The sequence below is a fragment of the Protopterus annectens genome, chromosome 2.part2 (genome assembly GCF_019279795.1).
Source record: "Protopterus annectens isolate FY-2018-M chromosome 2.part2, PAN1.0, whole genome shotgun sequence".
Taxonomy (NCBI): Eukaryota; Metazoa; Chordata; order Ceratodontiformes; family Protopteridae; genus Protopterus; species Protopterus annectens.
The window spans coordinates 984,552,300-984,572,738 of NC_056730.1; the positions used below are offsets into that span (position 1 = coordinate 984,552,300).

A 20,439-nucleotide genomic window follows, 5' to 3' on the forward strand; every position below is an offset into this window, starting at 1 on the left:
AATTAAATCAAGATAAGGTGAAATTAAAATAGCACATCAAACATAACACATTTCTTCTAGTTAAGCATATTACATGATGGCCCCTGACAGCTGTTAATATCACTTTCCTCTGATACAAAAAGGAGAACTGTACAACTGTTATTTCTACGTAAGGAAATTTAGAATTATGAGAAGGTAACTGACACTGAGCAATGTGCAGTGAACTGGACTAGTGCCTAAAACGTTAATAAAGATGTACATGTGTATGAAAACTGGCACTTGGTAGAGTATGACCTAGGTAACATATGTAAGAACAAAAACTTCCAGAATAATAATACCAGTACTTTTAAGACTAAATGTGTGAAGTATTGTGAAATCTAGAAGTAGAGTAGCTGTGTATCCTGCTGAAGTTTGGTTGCAAAAAAGACTTGGTAAATTAAATGTGGTTAATTAGTTATCACCTGGCACTGAGGATGTCTGTTTTCTGCTGTGCAAACAACACCTGATGAATCACATTGCAGCATAACATCAGTGGGAGGGTGGTGTCTTAATTTCTGTGTTGATGGGGCACAGTACTCCTGCCGGAAGCATGAGTAAGCTGACACTTGGCTAGATAGACAAACTGGGAAGATCAGATGGACAGGTCACTTTTTAGTGGAGTAGCTAGCTTCACAGTATGTGCTATGGACAGCAGCACTGAAACACTCTGCAGCATCAAACAATGAGGGATCTCTCACTGGTAATGACATACGATACTTAGTATATATAGCACCATACTGGTTATTATAATTGGGGAGGTCTCTAACAAACCATGTTTCTGCATAATACTTTCCAGTTTGGGATATTTTGGAAAGGAGGACATACATTGTAACAGAGAACCATTTTTCATTTGAGGGATGCACAGTTTGGTTTTGCTCAGTGAATGGTGTTTTCCAGCCCTTATATTTGTTTGTTTATTTGTTTGTATATGTACCTTTGTAGATTCCTTATCATTACAACACAGTGTCATATAGTGCTTTGCTAATTTTGTGTAGTTCTGGAGTGAATAAATATGTTTGTTACCACGTTTTACAGACAGACAGACATTTTCTGCATTCTGTCTTTCCCCAGGTATGAAGGGAGTAGGTGCAGTGCAGTTCCTGTGCACTGTGTTATTGTGGTAAAGCTGGCCACTCTGAAGAAATCCCATGTTTTCCTCGCACCAAATATTCACTCTTCCAGTGTGTTTTAATTTCCTAATTCTCATGATAATTACACAAGAAGCAGTGGCAAAAACATAGCACACTGAGTGACAGTATTGAATCAAGGCATGCCTGCCAGTTTGCTTACCCACAACCAAATGGTACCAGAGTTGATAATTATTTATGGAATACTATGGAGTAGTATATTATATAACTGGAGAATATTTTATTGCTGTTCTTTTTGTGTGACTGTTATTGCTACAATTTGCAAAAGGACCTGTTGCAGAAAATAACTGATAGAATGAACACAGTAAAAACGGTAGCATCCTTGGCACACCAGCACATAATGAAGGGGAGTACCCAGAGCCACTAGCAATGTGCCTATCATTCTTTCTGTAGCTCTGCTGCAGTAGATTCTGGGGGATTGCAGCTCAAGTCACCATGAATCACACCCTACTGCTTTAAAAGTCCTTGTCTCTGGCTGCATCATATGTACACACCCCTCCTCTTAAGACTGATTTATTGTACTGTATATACTTTGATAAGTCAGGTGAATACTCTATGTACTGTTATTGGGGTGATGAGCTTAGGGTTTCATCATAAATGTGGATGTTTACATACTGCACCTCCAATGATTTTGAATCTTCTGTTATTCTTGGGGAAAAAATGATCCCTTAGGTCTTCATAGGTATGTGGTCAGTTAGCAAAGTGTAATCAGTCACTCTGTAGATCAACATTACCTTCCAGTATATTCAGAAAGAAGCTCATTCCATGTGGATCTTGCAGGGTAATAAGTTAAGGCTTGTAGCTACCTTTTCCTGCTCAGTGTTAATATTTACAACTCTTGTTAGGCAGAAAGTGAGGTAAAAGTATTGTTTTTTTTTGTAACCAGCAAGTGGCAGAGTTTAATATTTAGATGATTTGGTTGTTTGCTGCTGACTTTTACAAAATGTACGTCAGTAGTCAGACATATTTGTACAGAATGATATGTTAGCTAGAAAATAATTCCTTTCATAAGGTTTTTATGTCCATGTGTTTAGAGGGGAGAGAGGTGGGAAATGTCTTGCACAATAGTGCTGCCATTCGCAGATATATTTCATTCAGTCTACCTGTCTGGGTTTCTTTCCAAAACTTATTTTCAGTGTAAACCTTCCAAACTTCTATCTCTCAGTTTTCTTGAATATGGAGAAGAGAAAATGTAATTTTAACTGAATTTTCACCTTGTATCTCTCAGTTTTCTTGAATATGGAGAAGATAAAATGTCATTTTAACTGAATTTTCACCTTGTATCTCTCAGTTTTCTTGAATATGGAGAAGAGAAAATGTCATTTTAACTGAATTTTCACCTTGTATCTCTCAGTTTTCTTGAATATGGAGAAGATAAAATGTCATTTTAACTGAATTTTCACCTTGTATTTCTCAATTTTCTTGAATATGGAGAAGAGAAAATGTCATTTTAATTGAATTTTCATCATCCTTTCGATGTAAGTGAATGACCTATTTGCTAGAATTTGGGGCTAGACTTGCTGCCCTTCCTGTTTAAAGCAATTTGTTCCATTTTCTACTTTCATTCCTTCTTTATTTGAGCTGTTTTCTAATAAAAAAAAGCTTTGTAAACTTTTTTATTAAACCACAGACCAAATAAATTTAGTACATCCATCAGTGACATCAGCTGAGGAATAACGTAAGGTGTGTCCATAGACTTTAACGGATGCCATCTTTACTCTTGCAAGATGATGTGTCCATTAAAGTCTATGGACGCACCACACACTTTCCCCAAGTTAATGTCATTGAGGATGAAGTTCATTGCTTAGTTTCAGTGACAAAATCAAGAGGAAAGCGGTAGTTCTAAAAATCATTTATCAAGAAAGGAGCTGCAGAAAACTATCACCAATGGAGCAAAAAAGGTGTTCGGCACATTGTGTACCACACATACTGTGGTGGCAAGGTGCATTTATTTTTAAGAACAAATAGCTTTAAATAATTTAATTCGGTATTCCTCTCTGAATTGTCCCCAGCAGATGAATTAAGTGAAGGGAGTTGCTAGTGTCTTGTCACCTGATTTGTGAGTTAAAGGCTAACACTATCACAAGGATGTAGAAACAAGGTGTGAATGAACTTAGGAACTCGTCAGGCCGAGCCAAAGTAGGAGCCTCATCTTCTCCCGCTGACACATTGAGCTGTGCAGGACAGCATTACCTTCATGCATCTGGAAATTAACTTTGATTACACATTTTGGATGGGGAGGCTCGTTCTTAAAATTTCAGATGTGAATTCTGTTCTTAGAAATCATGTGTCACCCCCTCCCCACTCCACATTTAAAAAAGGAATAATTCTGTTAGTTTTACGACTGGATTAATTTCTGAGAAATAAGTCTAGATTTTGTAGGAAAGTGTGTTATAATAACAGTATGTGGCTACATATTACCCAGAAGCAGGTGAAATGCCTGGTCAACATATGTCAAATCTGTCACGTTGTAATGGACAGCTCATTTAAATTGCTAAGAGTAATCTATCATTTAATAGAAATCTCATGGGAATTGTGTTGTAGTCGACTTAATTAAAAAGAAACTGAGTATGAATATGTATATGAAGCAGTCATGTTGTGTGTAATGTTGCGCATCCTCTCTGCCTAAAGGAGCCTTTATTTAATTTGTTTGGTTCACTAATGGAAAACAAAATTAATGTCTGTACTTAGGTTTTCTAACCTTCTGCATAACAACTGCATTCAAACTTTAGTCCTTAAAGAATAGTGCATTGCTTACTCACTGTAGTATTTCTTAATATGTAAATACATTTTTTGAGTTTGCTACAGATTATTCTTACTGTACTCTCTGTATAAAAATGTCTGGTAGCCTACTGCATGGGAATAGTACATTATGTGTATTGTATTTTCTTCTATCCTGTGCCTAGGTCATGGCTAAAAAAGGTCAATGTACTAGCCCCCACCTAACTGGTAAACAGGTGAATGAATGAATAAATAATTTATTTCTGTTGTTGAAAAAATACGCTGATGTTAAAGCAAAACTGAGACCATGGATTCTAGGACTTGGCACATAGTTCTGACAGCAAAGAGACCCCAAACATGAAACCATACATGCTTTGAGACTAAGACATAATGGCGAGATAAGAAATCAGGGAGCTGGGTAATGTTGGGTTTAAATGTCATCAAAGCAAGTATTCTTGCGGTACATTTAGCGACCTTGTTTACCTTGTGATTCTTCCAGTTCGCCATGATCCTGCAGTGAGCAACTGATGTATCTCTAGAGAGGTAAACTATTGCACCTGAGCCTATCAGACCTGGGTGAAGAATCTAGAAAAATGCGAGTAGATAAAATTGTCCCTTGTATGCGTTTGTGCTGCCAGCTGTCACACTGATTTAGAAATTGGGCCTAGCGGATTGACAGGTTGCTGTATCTGTGCCAAACTACAAAGTATAATGTATGGATAATGAAAATAAATGAAAAAGAACAGTACTGTAAGCCTGTCTTCTCACTTTAAGATCAACAGTTCCTTTTCTTTTTTAACAGTTGCCCTGATTTTGAGTAATTTTGAAATGGTGTCCAAGAGATGCACTTCAAATGGCAGCAGTGCAAGTAAAATGTATTCTGTAAGTAAATAATCTTTTGTAAGGAAAAAGGATTGCATTTATTGTATTGCATAAACATTAAAAAATAATATGGCTTTTTTCTTAGTATTACAGAAAAAGGATTTTATATATTTTATATGTGTGTGTGTATATATATATATATATATATATATATATATATATATATATATATATACATGTATGTACAGAGAGAGAGAGAGAGAGAGAGAAGCAAGCTGCTTAAGCGCTGTAAACTAATTAGCCCGATGAATTGTTTTCCCCAGGTTTGTAGGATATGAAACATCTGCACCAATGCGTGAAATGCACTCTGCCTCAGTGCTCTTTTCAATTTATTTTTCTGTTAATGTCATAAAAATCAACCAAAAAGGAGAGGGTTGTGCAGGGAGAGCAGAAGCTGTCAGATAATTGAATCTGACATCCTGTCATCTTAAGCCTGACACAGGAGGGCCTTCTAATGCTCTTGTATAAATATGGGCTTCATTTTCTACCATCATAGGCTACATTGCACAGGTGATGTCATGACAAGACCCAAAGGAATTCTTATTGTGGCAGGGAGCATCCTGGGCAGCTCCCATCCAAAGCACGAGTGAGCTGATGCTTGTTAATTACTTTGAGTGATAAGAGGGAGGAAGCAGTGGAAGGGAAGTGTTTGGCATAGTAGCTTTTTGATTCTTCCTTTTTTTTATTTAATGTTTTTTCTCCTTCTTTAGAAACAGCATTTCAGTCGTATACATACTCGTTATATATGCTGGCACTAGCAAGTATGTTTGGCTTGATGAACAAGCAGTTTAAATGAGCTGTCTATAAATAAAATTCCACCTGTTTGAGCTACATACATTTGCGTATATATAGCCTGCTGAAACATTCAGAGCCACTGTTAAGAATTTTACTAGGTGACGAAGTGTGTGACTATCATCTGTGTTGTGCAAATGCTTGGCAATCTTGTTTGCAAAGTTCTTAAACTGATGAGCATAGTGACAAAACGCGTACCCAGCATTATGGAAGGGATTCCATTGGGTCTGGTTGCAGTTTCTAGGCACTTTTTGCAATGTTTAAAATAACATTAGTCTTTATATGCTGTGTTGGCTGTGAAGTGTGAGTGCTCAAGCCCTCGTGTAATAACCCTGCTGAACTAGTTTGTGAGTCTGTCAGGGATCTCTGTTCACTTGGTTCGTGATGTATGAACTACTTTGTATGGTGTTTTGACAGAGCATTACATTATATTGTCATTATAACAACATACTGCTGGTAAAATGAGTTACAGGCATGATCCTTAGCAGTGCACAAGTCGGCCTGCTGGATACATGTAGAACATAATCAGAAATAATGAATGTCATGTTACTTGGGCAGAGGTTTGTGTTAAACTTGGCGCTCAATAAAACAAAATGCACTGCTACTGATGCCCCCAGTCCCCCACATACACAAAATGTGGGATAATGATGTTCCAGAGTACAGTAGATAAAATCACTTATATCCACTGAAATTTATTTATATGATGGTCGCTTTTTACTGTTTCATGCAGTCCTGGCTGATAAGGAATTTTCAGCATCAACTTGCATTGTTTTCCTAACAAGTTAGTATTTCTAAACTTTGACTGGCCTTTGCTGTGTGACTCGCAAGTTAGAGTATCTGAGTGAAAAGTATTGCGACAGTCACTTAAAACATGATACTTTCCAAAAACATAGACTACACACTGCTATTTTTCATTCTTAAATCCCGCAAAGAATAACAATATCTGAGCGGCTAGAGTTTATATAGATGAGCATGTGCTTTGTTACCGGGTGCACAATTATTCACTGAGGCTTAGTCAGAGTCCTCAAATTCTATTCTTTTTTTTTTTTTTTTGCACAGATATGTTAATTAGAAGGTATGGTATGAAAACCTAGGTAGAGGCTGCCCAGGGGGAACAGTCAAGACAATACAGAGAGAAATTAAAAAAAAAAAATCTTAAAGTATACTGTTCTTCTCAAAATATATTTTTTCATAAAAAATATACATACAGAAAACCTAATAGCCACCTAGAAAGGTTTTGTCTGTATTGCTCATAATTTTTCATATTCTTTCTGCCATGAAGCACTGTGCCTGACCCAGTCCAGTCTATATTTGGTCTCTGTAGGGCTTTGGTTTGGTAACATTTTCAGCCTTTGAATTCTGATTCAATGCATTCCACCCGTAGACCCACCATTTATTTAGTTATTCTGTCTTTGAGGTTGCACGTCATTGTGGAGACGGTTATCTTTTTTTGTTTCTGTGATCGCTGACATGGATTTCTTGCATTCCAGCTTTTGCTAATATGCTCTTTTGGATTTTTTATTTAATGCATTTGTAATATGGTCATCTGACTGTTGAGATTCTGAAAGAAAACCTAGAACTTAAAATGGAAATGTAGAAAATAACTATAACTGTATGAGAACTGCAAAGAGAAATGGAAACTCAACCGGGTTTTCACTGGTTGTCTCTGAAAATTAAATGTAACAAATAGGTGTAAATCAGATTTAATTTTTTATGTCATATTTGTTCCCATGCTTGCAAATATTCAAACCTCCCCTTGATCTAACCCTTTCCAGGGGTGTAGAGGCTGTCCTCCTAAGGTGTTGGTCCTTACATCATCCCTGGTTGGGTGTTATTTCTTCAATAACACACACCCTGTCAGGCATTATTGCTTGCATGAATTAGTCATGATTCAGACACCTGACAATTTTCACTTAATTGAAAATTAGCTAAACTTAGTCATTAACCAGTGAAACCATAGAGAAGATAGTTTGACTTGTAATATTTAGATGTCATGATTGGAATTATTAAGTCTTCCGATTATATGCTTTGATACATTCATGCACCACTGTGCATACCATTGTTCCCACTTTTGCATATAGGGTCAGGGTGTCAATTCAACAGTGACAATCGTCTAATACTGTTCATGCTGCCAAATATTTAGCCCTGCAGCAGTTGTCCTTCCATACCATCCACATGCATGCAGTCACACCTGTGGCCAGTTTAGTGTGTCCAAGCCACCTACTGCATGTAGTTGGAATGTGGAAGGAAACAGGAGCACCTGGAGAAAACCCACACAAACTCAGGGAGGACACGCAGACTCAACACAGAAGGCACTCCAGATGAGAATTGAACCTGGGAACCTCTTGCAGTGAGGCAGCAACAGTACTGTGTCACCTAATACTTTGCTGAAACTTTATATTTCTCAGCACTGCCCCCCTTTGTGGTATACCTAGAAAATAAACAGTTAAAATACCCTCCATCAGGATATCAGAACAAGGCAAGTGTACAGAGGGGCAGAGATTAATCTTGTTAACAAATCATTATTCTTTTTTTACTGTAGACATATACAGCACTGAATGAGTTAAATTAAGTAAGGCTGCTGTGCTACCCTTCTGTTTGTTTAATGTTTGTAAAACAAAAATTGCCTCGCTCGCCTTGCTCGCTGCCTACTAATCGTGAGGCAGGCTGCATGTTTGACAGACAAATAATGCACTTCACTTTGACATGAGCTATGAAATCTGAAGCGTGATCATGTTTGCAAACGAAGGTCTTGTTTCAAATACCTTTGAATATGGAAGCTTAGAGGTAAATTACTGCAAGCTGTTGTGTTTTCCTTTTGTCAGAGTTTGTGGTGAGCTGATGTGATTTAAAAAAAATGTAGTGATTCGCTGTGTAGTGTGTTACAGCAATTAACTTAAACCTCAACGAGTTTTGTAGATCATTGTTTTTAGGCCCCTCCCCCTTCCATCTGTTATACAGAAGCAGTTTTCTGCTTGTAATGTTCTTGTACTCGGTTCAGGACTGGCCACGGGTGTAGCAAGTCACATGAATGAGGAAGAATCAACAATCACCAAAGGTGTTGTGCTCGCAGTAACAAGTGTGGCTTAGTTGCCATGTGCAATATCTTTTCTGTACTGTCATACTATTTTAGAAGACCTGACAAGTCATATTAACAAAGATAAAGGGGCTAGCATTTTGGTGAAGTTTAGATAGGAGATAAACAGAAAAAAACAATTTTTGTTGACATGTAAGAGTAGCTTTGCCTAGTTATTCCACCCATTTGTCCAACTATTGAGTAGGATGCATACCTTGTTTAGCCACAGGCTGATTTTTTTCAATTGTCAAGCCCCTATAATTTATTGATCCATTCATTCCAATCCACCATCTACATCTTACGACTCCAAAAGCATGAGAAGAAAGCCAGGGATCATGTCTGTCTTGTGGCAGGGGTAGAGCATGTTTTTTTTTTATTGCTCCTGGTGGCTCACTTCTTCCCCACCTCCTCCTCTTGGTTGGAAATTATGTCACAATACCTACAATGCTGGGCCTGTCTTTATCTCCCAGCTAATGTGTATGGAATCTGTTACAAGCTCACACCTCCCATACCATATTCCAAATGCAAGAGCTGCAATCCCAGGTCATTCCCAGGTGGAATGCTTGTGGTGGGTGTTCACCAGCAACGTCCCGTGGGATGTGTGAGCTGGTGTCAGCCACCTATTCCCTTCCTCCACATCCAGCTCCTCCAGTTCCTAATCAAATTAAGTTTCCTGGGATGGGGTGAAGGCCAAAACCTCATGACTATGGAGATAACAGTACAGGTAATTTATTTTTCCTCCATCTTGCTCATGAATTACCTAGTGGCTGTCGCTTGATGATTTAACAAAAGTAGCTTGCCCTGTTTTCTGTGATTGAACACTAACAGTAACATTAATGAAGTCTGACTGGTCCAAATTTTGCTGTATAATACTTCTTTTCCTGCCCTACACCACTGGTAGAAATATGTGAGTGTAAAAAAAAATAAACTGCATTGTCTGCAATCCTATGTTGTGTGCTGCTGTCTGCATCCTGGATATTGTTTGTGGTCTCAGTGGTTAACAAATGAAAATATTCAACAAAGAGTTATATCAAAGAGCGAGTAGTTACAAAGTTAAATAAGGGTGGGTAGTGGCTGAATTACTGGTGAGATACTTGAAAGGAGCTAACTGAAATGTGAGTGTGAACTGTGAAGTCTAATCCATTTTTGTAGCACATGGATCTTTTGCATATATTTAAATCTTTTAACCTTGCTGTCATGAATAAACTTTGTTTCGTTTTCATTATAATAGTTTGCATTCAATATCTCAGCTTGTTTAATTGTGATGGAAAAAAACACACCAAGTACAAGGGCTGTGATATTTAGGCATGTCCCAAAAGAATTAAAGAATAACACAGTTCCTTTTGTCAGAAAAACTAGGACAGGATATAGATAAACAGTAAAAACAAATATAAATGCATTTTTGGGATTTCATTTATACTAGTTGCATGTAGAAGCACAGAGGCTAGTCAAAGTCATAGAACAAAAAAATAACTCCAAAATCCCAAATGCCAGTATCTTGAGTGCGCAAGTTTCCCTGTGCCTTACCATATGAAAAGTGTGCCCCATGAGTGGGCAATTCTCCCTCTGCCTCACTATATGGGAAGCTGTGTTCCCCATGAGTGGGCAATTCTCCCTGCGCCTCATGATATGGAAAGCCGTGTTCCCCATGATTGGGCAATTCTCCTGCACCTCACTGTACAGAAAGCTGTGTTCCCCATGAGTGAGCAGTTCTCCCTGCACCTCACTATACTGGAAGCTGTGTTCCCCATGAGTGGGCAATTCTCCCTGCACCTCACTATACTGGAGGCTGTGTTCCCTATGAGTGGGCAATTCTCCCTGCACCTCAATATACTGGAAGCTGTGTTCCCCATGAGTGGACAATTCTCCCTGCACCTCACTGTATGGAACGCTGTGTTCCCCATGAGTGGGTAGTTCTCCCTGTACCTCACTATGCAGGAAGCTGTGTTTCCCATGAGTGGGCAGTTCTCCCTGCTCCCCACTACTTGATTATTCATACTCCAGGGTCACAAAGACACAGATAGTGGATAACCAGAGCTTTTCTCTTTTCTAAGAGCAAGTGCTTAATTGTACTGAATTGGTGCAGCGGTTAGCGTTGTCGCCCCACAGCAAGAGGTTCTCCTGTTCGATTCTTGGTTGGAGTGCCTTCTGTGTAGAGTCTGCATGTTTTCCCCACGGTTGTGTGACATTTAAAGACATGCAGGTAGGTCCATGCATGAATGGGTGTGCCTTCTTTGAAGGTTGGGCATCGGGCTGGCAACTCGGCACCATAGAAATCCACTGCCAATCATTAGCGGACTGGAGTTCTGCTGTGGTGACCCCTAACCAGTAAAAGCCAAAAGATGTATGGCATGCTAAGTGTTTTATAAAATCATAGCTCAGGAAACAGCATTTAGTCGTGGGTACTTTGATGTGTGACTAGATATCCTGTCCATATGATGAAACTGCATGATGTTAAAGTGATAAGAAACAATGAAAAGATGTAAATGCTGACATTGGGGCAGCATGAGAATGTTTTCTTTTTGTAACAGCTAGGTTTGAATGTAAGAAATTAGTTTTAACAGGCTTCAAACTAATTTACTAAACAAAATAATGTCTTGGTGACTCCAAATACCATTACCTCACTGTCTCCCTGTCTTAGCAATCACAGAACGACCCATCAACTGTTTCTTGTGTTAATAAGTAGCACTCAGCTATTCCTTCCCATTCACCTACACAACAACAACATGTATGCATTGATGCCCTTCAAGCATGCACAGTGATGTACTCATTGTGGTCTTTGGACACAACTCTGAAGGTTAAAGTTTACTGTTTTCCTCAGTGACTTCAATGTATGGATAAAGGACTTTGTAAAACTATATTTCTCCTCCAAAGTTAAATAAAAAAATGCTACCTAATGTTCAGAAGTACTGTTCGTGAGTTTTTGCACCACATGTCATGGTACAAAGGCAAGCTAAAAAAAAAAAAAAAAAATTTGGAAAATCACTTTAATGAGAAGCTGATTACCTTTGATTGCTTTTATAAAAGATGTTGGTTTACAAACTAAGGCAAGTGAGGAAGTTGGTTTGTCTGTCATTAGTACATCATGGGCCAGAACAGGAGTTCAGACTGAAGATTGGATGGACTAGATAGGTCCCTTGTGGATTTAACCTGAGGCAAGTACAAGTGAAGATTTTGTTTGTTGAAGCAAAAGGAAAGGCTTGACAGGGTCTACAGCTGTGATTTTATGTTTACAGCCTACAGAAGGAGAGGCTGTTTTGGAGTGAACTAAATAGTGGGGATCTTTTATGGACTATGTAGCATTTCATTAAGGTACTGTGCATTTTGTATATAGAGTTCCAAATGGTGCCCCAAGTGGATAGGACTACCTTTTTTATTTTTGGTTCTGTTTGTTGCAGTAAACTTGTGTTCCTTATAAACTTGTGCCACCAGAGTTTTTTCTGACTTACTATATACATTTATATATAGTATATAGTATATATTTGTGTGTATACAACAAGTTATGAACTACGTAGCTCTCAGTAGAAAAGATGTGTAGAGAGGAAAAAGATGTGAAATCTACAGTGAAAAGGTGTCTATGAAAGTCTGCACTCTGTTCATTGGCACTACTGTTCACTTGAGGAAAAAGGGAATCTGAGATTTATATATTGCATTTAGCAGGAAATTAACTTCTGCTTTCACTTGTGGAAACTCTAAGGCCATAGCAATAAACACATCTCACACAGGAGATGTCAGATTTTCCCTGTCCCTTTTATAAAGTGTGAAGACCTTTGAAGTTTCCAACTAAAACATTGTCAAACAGTAATAACTGGCAATGAGGTCAGTACTGTGGTATAGTGCTTTACGCAGGTACTTAAGGCCTGATGCCATATACCCACAGGGGATTTATAGTAAAATATTTTGTCTGGGTTTATTGTTAAGCTTCAGAAGGTGTTACTTAATTCTAAAGTAGGAAGATCACGGATAAAGTGTGAAGAGAACTATGGAAACGAAACATAATATTTACGGAACAAAAGTGTTAACTCTCATTAGTGCTTGCATTAGAGGATCCCTTGTCATACCATAGTGTCCTGGCTTGTTAGGGCACACTTGTGGATTTGTCCTGTTACTTCTTTTCCTGGTTTATGAACATCATAAGTGAGACATCACTTTTTGTGCCATGTTCATTTTGATTAGTCAGCTGCTGGGCTTGTGAACCAGTTAATGGTCAGTTGCAGCTCTGACAGATGGCATTATTCCATCAGTTTCCGGAAATATGCAATATTATGTCAGGGAGCCTTAGACTGTACTTCCTTGCAGAGAGCTGTGGACTGCTGTGGAGTGCCTGCTAGTTCTAGTAAGGGTCACTCGCATGCTGCGTGTTTTAAATGAACGTTGATATCTGTAACTCACAAGTACAATAAAGAGTTTGGGGTTCAGTAGGTGAGGCAGCTGACATAGTTTGTAATCTGAGCTGTTATGGTATTGATATTTTGATATTTTTTACTGAAATACATATGACTTGCTATTGCTCTGGCAACTTAAAAATGTACTCCTTGGCAAAGGATTCAGCCAAGGGTGAGGAGTGACTATTGTTATCATAAAAATGATACTCCTGGTGAATTTAAAGCAACAAATCGGCTATTTCAGGGAGATGTAAGTAACATGAACTACTCAGTGGTCTGATATATGGCAGAACATAACTTTTCTTTTTTTTTGAATAATGAAATACTAAACCAGCTGTGCAGGTCTCCATTGTCAGCACATGTGACTGTCCCTGCTTAATTGGGTACATCTTCAGGTAATGGCATCTTTTAATTATTTCCATTACCTTTTATTTTTTTTTTTTTCGCCTATAAATTTTGTCTTTTGCAAATCCCCAAGTACAGCTAGGCTAGTACATTCTGTCCATTTTTTTCTTATCTGCTGCGTAGCATATAGTTTCATGATCTTTGGCTTTCTTTGCCTGCTAGTTTTCTCATGCAGTTTGTACTCTGTCAATGTGTTTGCCCACCCTTTATCTCCAGTAGGAGAATTTATTGTAATCCAGTGCTCATTTGTGAAAGTACACAATTGTAGCAATCCATATCCTGACCCTCTAGAACTTTCAGTTGTGTCTCTTCATCCTTAAACCTCTTTACCCCTATTGAAAAGCACAAGCTACCTGTAGACTGTATTTATGCTTTTAAGAAATTTTGAAGGTTTCTTCCTCCTCCGCTAAGCATATTACTCTCCTAACTTCCATGGTTTCCAAATCAGTTATTACTTAATCTCCGTCCTCTACTTTGTTTTCTCCATATGTTTATCTATAAAATGATTTTCTTATTTTGTTGTAAAGCAAAGCTTACATGATAAGAGCTGCTGATGATACTTCATGTTCCTGCCTTTTTCACTAACATTAAGTGACTAAATTTAACACTGATACTGTGGACATTTCTGAATGTTATATTTCCTTTGCATGATAATGTCTTCTGAAAGTTAGAAAACACCAGGCAGTATTGAAATTTGTGAGCTTTAGTATTAGTTTTGTATCTGTGTTCTAATATTACATTAAAGTTAAGTGAAAGACAAATATCACATTTCTAGCCATATAAAAAGTGTAGTGACTTCTTTTGTCAAGGTAAACATCTTAAAGAACATAATTAAACCAGCCATAATGCTAAGTTTACTTTCCTCTCAGAGAGAACAGAGAGTCCTTTAATCATTTGGTTTCGACATCTCTGTGTTGGCTTGCTCATGCACAAGCCCAGCACATAATGTGTGAGTTTTAAGTAAATTAGACAAAATTTACAAAATATTTTCCTGTAAGATACCCCAAGTACAAAATAATTAGAACTGCGTAGTAAGAAAGTTTCCACTTAGCTGAAGTAAAATCAATTTCAGATGTTAGCTAATGTTTCTAAAAACATTTGTGGAAACAATGTCATTGACTTTTTTTAATTGGGAAGGCAATGCTGTATACTTCTTCCTTTCTTTTTTTCCCCCTTGAACCATATAAAATCACATTCATTTGTTTGCTAGCACTTCTGATAGTACTTGTGAAATTTCTGTATTTTTATATCATGGTCAACACGCTGTATGCTGCTTCACCATGATTGCTATAACACAACTTTAATAAGTCTGCAGTACGGTTCCAGTTCAAACCAAATTTCAGTATCAGTTAATAATTGGTATGTTATTTTTTATATTGTGCTATGCTATATTGCTGAATAATGCTAAATCACATATCTAGAGACTGTATTCTCTTTGGGTGAAGATTTTGGAGAGGTAACAGTTGTTTTGCAGCATTACCTAAAAGTCAGAGTAATACAAAAGTTTTACTTTTTAGCATGTGTGACTTTGTGGGGTCAATTTATCTATATTTATGGGCCACAAGGATCATGAATTGTCCAGCATCCTTCAGACCGCCTTGAGTTACAGTTTTCTTAATTCAAGATGGTGATTTCTTTCTGTTGCTAGTGTGACAGCATGTGACATAAGTGGAGTGAAAGTAACATTGTTGCCTTTATTCAGTCATAAAGTTTTTCTTACTCATGAAGTAAAATGATAAGGATTTTTAATTTGTGGAAGGTTTTGTAATGTTTATCTAGTAGCAGTAGTAGAAATTTATGATTTTGACAGTGCCAGTGGTTCAACAGAAACACACTCACCTTTGATGCTGATAGGTTAGAATGGTGTCGGCTCACGCCAGATGTTTGGTTAATTTTTGAATGCTGATACTGTAGTGCAAAACCAGGTGGTACTGTACTCCTGAGGTGCCATTCTTTACACAAGGTGTTAAACCAAGGCTCCATCAGCCTGAGATGGTGGTAGCTCAGGTGTGTGTGTGTGTGTGTGTGTGTGTGTGTGTGTGTGTGTGTGTGTGTGTGTGTGTGTGTGTGTGTGTGTGTGTGTGTGTAAAACGTATCCTACTATTTTAATTCTTGAAATATTGCTATTTTTCTGACTGGGTCATCTATGCATCTGCTGTGTGACTCTTGTTTCCAGAGTTGGTCTTAATAACATCAGAGGCTTCTTGCAAAGTTGAATTTTACATAACACACATCAGAAAAAACATCAAGAAGTGCTGTGTTGGTTCACTACAGAAAACACAAAAATACCATACAGTAATGGATTGTTACTATTCAAAAATGAGACCACTGTTTGGGATGCCCAGTCAGAGTGCCTGTTGTAAACTGAGCATAGAAAAAAGTCCGGCTATTGAAGTACCACTGAGTGGACAAACTTTTCTACTGGGATATACAGGAGGACACACAAAAAAAATGAGAAAAATTAGATACGCTGTGCAAAAGTAAAACAGAAACATACCTAATTATCCTCATATTTTTGCTCTGTACCTGTAAATGTCTGTTTTTTAACAATTAAAAAAAAAAAAAAACTAAACAAACAGCGACAGAGATTCTCTTTTCTGTGTCGCTTCTCCTGCACTAATGTACTGTGCAGGCATGCGCAGTACATCACAATAGCAAAGGTAATGTGGAAGAAGACAGAACTCCCCTTATACAATCACATTGATTAAAAAAAAGGTAAGTAATTTCCTGTATAAAAGCAATAATCCATGACTGTTTGTGGGTATATCAGTTTTACCCACAGCTGGCTTTGTGTAATCACTCAGGCTTCACCCTTGTGATCAAACTACACCAACTGTAGGTAAATCCTGATATATCCATGCACAGTCATTGATTCTTGCTTTGTTATTGTATGAACATGTGGTCCAGGCCTGTATGACCCTGACCTTGAGTAGCATCTTACCCTCACCAAGAATTATGCCACAATATGAAGACAAGATGATCAATTTCAACAATTGGCTTAAGTATTGGTGTCATTCAAAGGGGATCCAATGCCTGTCAGCCTGGGATGACATGCTCGACAAGCCACGATGCTTCGATAGGGATGGCTTGCACCTGTCACTCCTGGGCTTTCAGATATTGGCAAAGGCTCTTGCTACCCCCATAGTGCCTTTTTTTTAGGCAAGGCTCAAAAGACAAACCCACCTCCATAGGTATCACAAGGGATAAGAAACTAAGAGTAATGCTACTCAACGCCAGAAGTCTAAACCTCAAGATGCACGCACTCGAAACTCTCCTTAGCATGGAGAACATCGATATCTGTGCAGTAACAGAAACCTGGTTCAAGGCTCCCGAGAGCACCCCAGCACTACCAGGTTATACCTCATACCATGCTTTTCGGCCCCAAAACTTGGACCGAACCACAAAAGGAGGGGGGGTATCAATATTCGTCAAAGATACCCACACCTCCAGGTTGGTGGCACAGCACGAAGCATCAGAGACTATCCATGTGCAACTAACAGTTGGTAAAACTGCCTTCCAGTTTATAGCCTGCTACAGACCACCCTCCCAAACCCAGGAACCCCACTCAGCCTTCCTGAGAACACTGGAAAATATGAAGGTCTCTCCAAACACCATTATATTGGGCGACTTCAACTACCCAAACATAGACTGGGAGCATTACTCTAGCTCCAACACCCTAGCCCAAAGGTTCCTAGAATTTATAAACTCAAATGCTATGGAACAACTTGTTACCACTCCCACAAGAGGGGAAAACATACTGGACCTGATCATCACCAACATGGGGACTCTATGCTCCAGACCAGAAGTGTATCCCTCACTGGTAAGATCAAACCATAAATTAATCTCACTGGATATTCATATCCCGACCCCACCTCCTGCCCAGTAAACCACAGTGAAAAACTTCTCTAAAGCAAATTTCACACTCCTCAAAACTGAGGTGGAATCATTCAAAGCCCCTGGGCCTGTGGAAAATATGTCCCAGACCGCAGAATCCTTTATAAATGCATTCTATGAACACCTTCAGGAATGCATGGATCATGCAATCCCAAATAAAACCAAGACCCAATCCTCCAAAGGCAGACGTCCTGTCTGGTGGACCCCAGCCATAAACAAACTATACAATAGAAGGAGGAAGCTACTAAATGATAGAGCAAAATCCCAAAAAGGGAAGGCATCTCTGATCAGTATTAGCAAAAAACTACGGGCACTCATACAATCGTCTAAGGCCAGCTTCGAGAGAAAAATTGCACAGGACACTAAGGATAATCACAAGACTTTCTTTAGTTATGTTAGGAACCTGGGTGGGAATTCCCAGATATGCTCAGAATGAGTCCAAAACGACAAAAAATACACCAAACCCACAGACATTGCCAACATCCTAGCTGACAGGTTCAGCGCAAACCCCCCCCCTCCCCACCAAAAGGGCAAATATCTATCCCAGCATAGTGCTGCCCCCTGGCATCTCAGATGCTCAGGTAAGAGCCGCCCTCTCCAAACCAAAAAACATAGCATCAATGGGACCAGACGGTGTCCCGGGCTGCGTCCTACATGAACTCCAAGAAGAGCTAAACCCAAACATAAAACTACTGTTCAATCTCAGCCTTACTACAGGATATGTACCCAAAGAGTGGCGTACAGCAACAGTGGTCCCTCTCCACAAAGGTGGTGCCTCAACAGAACCTGGAAACTATTGCCCCATAAGCCTGACTAGTTTGGTCTGCAAAGCTATGGAAAGGATCATCATGGACCTCATAAATAAAGATATTGGGGACCTACAGACACTGGATCCTACCCAGTTCGGCTTTGTTAAGGGCAGATCCTGCCTCTTAAACCTGGTTGATTTCTTTGAAACAGTCACCAAGGCCATTGATGAGGGGAAGGTGGTCCACACAGCCTACCTGGACCTCGCAAAAGCCTTCGATACAATACCCCACTCAGGCATTATAGATAAGCTCACCAGCTTAAATATAAACCCCTTTGTCACTAGATGGGTTGCAAACTGGCTCAAGGACAGAACCCACATGGTTATAATTGCTGGAGCCATGTCAAACTCCAAACCAGTTACAAGTGGCATCCCACAAGGCTCAGTCCTGGGACCTCTTTTGTTCGGTATATATTTCTCGGAGGTACAGGCCAACACGGAAGGACTGTGGCTGACCAAGTTCGCAGATGACTGCAAACTGGGCACCATAATAGAGACTCCAGCCGACGCAAGCATCCTTCAAAAGGGCCTCATAGAAACAGACAACTGGTGCCAGAGCCATGGCCTCAAGCTAAACGCCAAAAAGTGTATAGTCATCCCCTTTGGCAAAAACAAAGTGCCCACAAATTACTACATAGGTGGTAATCCATTAAGTACAGAAGAAGTAATTAGGGACCTGGGGACCCAAGTTGATAGCAGTCTCTCATTTGACAACCACGTGGCCAAAGTGGTTAGAAAAACATTTTATATAGCCCACCTAATCATGAAGGGATTCACATCTAGATCAGGGGAGGTCATCGTGCCTCTTTACTCATCCCTCATCAGGCCCATAATTGAGTACAATGCCCCTTTTGGGATGTACCTTACCAGACACCTGCAGCAACTGGAAAGACCCCAAAAGTACCTCACCAAGAGGATCAAAGGGCTCAAACAGATGCCATATGCTGCCCGGTTAAAGAAACTCCAGCTCTACTCAGTGGCATACCACCTGTTCAGGGCCGATCTGTGCCTGACATATAAAGCCATGTCCAACCCGGAATTAATGGACATGCTGCACCTCAGAAAATCCAAATCCCATCAAGCTACGCGCTCGAGAGACTTGAACCTCAGCACTGAAATAAGTAGGACATGCTGGAGGGACAGATTCATAACCCAGGGGCTCCCTTCACTCTGGAATAAAATCCCAGTCCAGGTTAGGCAGAGTCCCTCATTGACTCTCTTCAAAAGGAATCTTGATGAGTGGATGGGAGATCGTAGGTTTACCCCGGGTATCACTTCTGTGTCACTGTTAGACAGAGGCACAGAATACTAACCTCGAAAAAGGGCATAGCAAAATTCATTTAAAATGGGTGGCGAAAGCCAAACACATTCTGGCTAGGCTTATAAATGCCCTAAGGCAGATAGCCTAGTATGAACCTATGAACATAGGTTTTACAATTACTCCAGCTTTCAGGCTAGCATGAACCTTTTTTCAGAAGTTATTAAGCTACTGATGTTAGATACAGTGCCACTTTTGTCTAGAACAGGAAGTACATCATTTATTTTTAATTGGTTAAAAAAAGACATTTGAAAAAGGCCTGGTTTGTGGAAAGAATGCACAGCTCAGATGTGTAGTATAAAAAATACACCTCAGAGTTCATTTTCCAGACAAGATAACAGCTCCAGAGACTGTGCTTGTGATTTATTTTCTCTTTGGAGCTATAATAAGTGGCCCACTGGAGCAGAGGTTGAACATTGGATTTGTGACCAAAAGGTTGTTGGTGTCCCTCTGCAGGTTTGAATCCTGATGATTGTGAGAGACGATGTTTTACTGTCTTAGTGTTATACTCGATATGAGCTGAAAAACCAATCATCTTAGTGTATTTCACTTACTTTAATGATGACAAGTTAGTGAAGAGATAAAGTGCTGCTTTGGGAAGCAAAGAGCGTAAGCATATGGGACTTGAGTAGAGACAGAAAAGAGGGAACTTTTATCAGCCAGTGGAATTCAGCTACACATTAGGCTAGAACTTTGAACCTAACATACGGATGCCGGAGGGGAAGGAAACCACTAGTAGACATTTAGAATATTGATGGTTGGATGGGTTGACATAAATTTATACCAGGGTAATTCTGTACATTTGTGCTTCAATTTGGAAGGTAAACATTGTTAAGTGCTTGTAAAGGATGGCAAGAACTTTTATGTATGTCTACTTAAAGATGTATATAGCGAAGCAGCTGATGATCACTGTACTCACTTGCCTGGTACTATTTCTGTATTTTGGTGTGTTATATATCAGCTACCAGGGGTAGGACAATATACATATGTCA

General features: G+C 39.2%; 1 protein-coding gene across 3 annotated transcripts in view; it reads left to right on the forward strand.

Annotated features, from left to right (window-relative positions):
• Positions 1 to 20,439, forward strand: part of EFNA5 (ephrin A5) — a 907,471-nt gene that overhangs the window by 484,587 nt on the left and 402,445 nt on the right. The window contains exon 2 of one of the 3 annotated variants that reach the window (XM_044064278.1): positions 4,690 to 4,769. The exons of the other annotated variants lie outside the window; for them this stretch is intronic. Within the exon in view, the coding sequence (XP_043920213.1) occupies positions 4,741 to 4,769 (29 nt within the window). The 5' untranslated portion in view covers positions 4,690 to 4,740. The remainder of the gene's footprint in view (positions 1 to 4,689; positions 4,770 to 20,439) is intronic. 3 annotated transcript variants of the gene reach the window in all.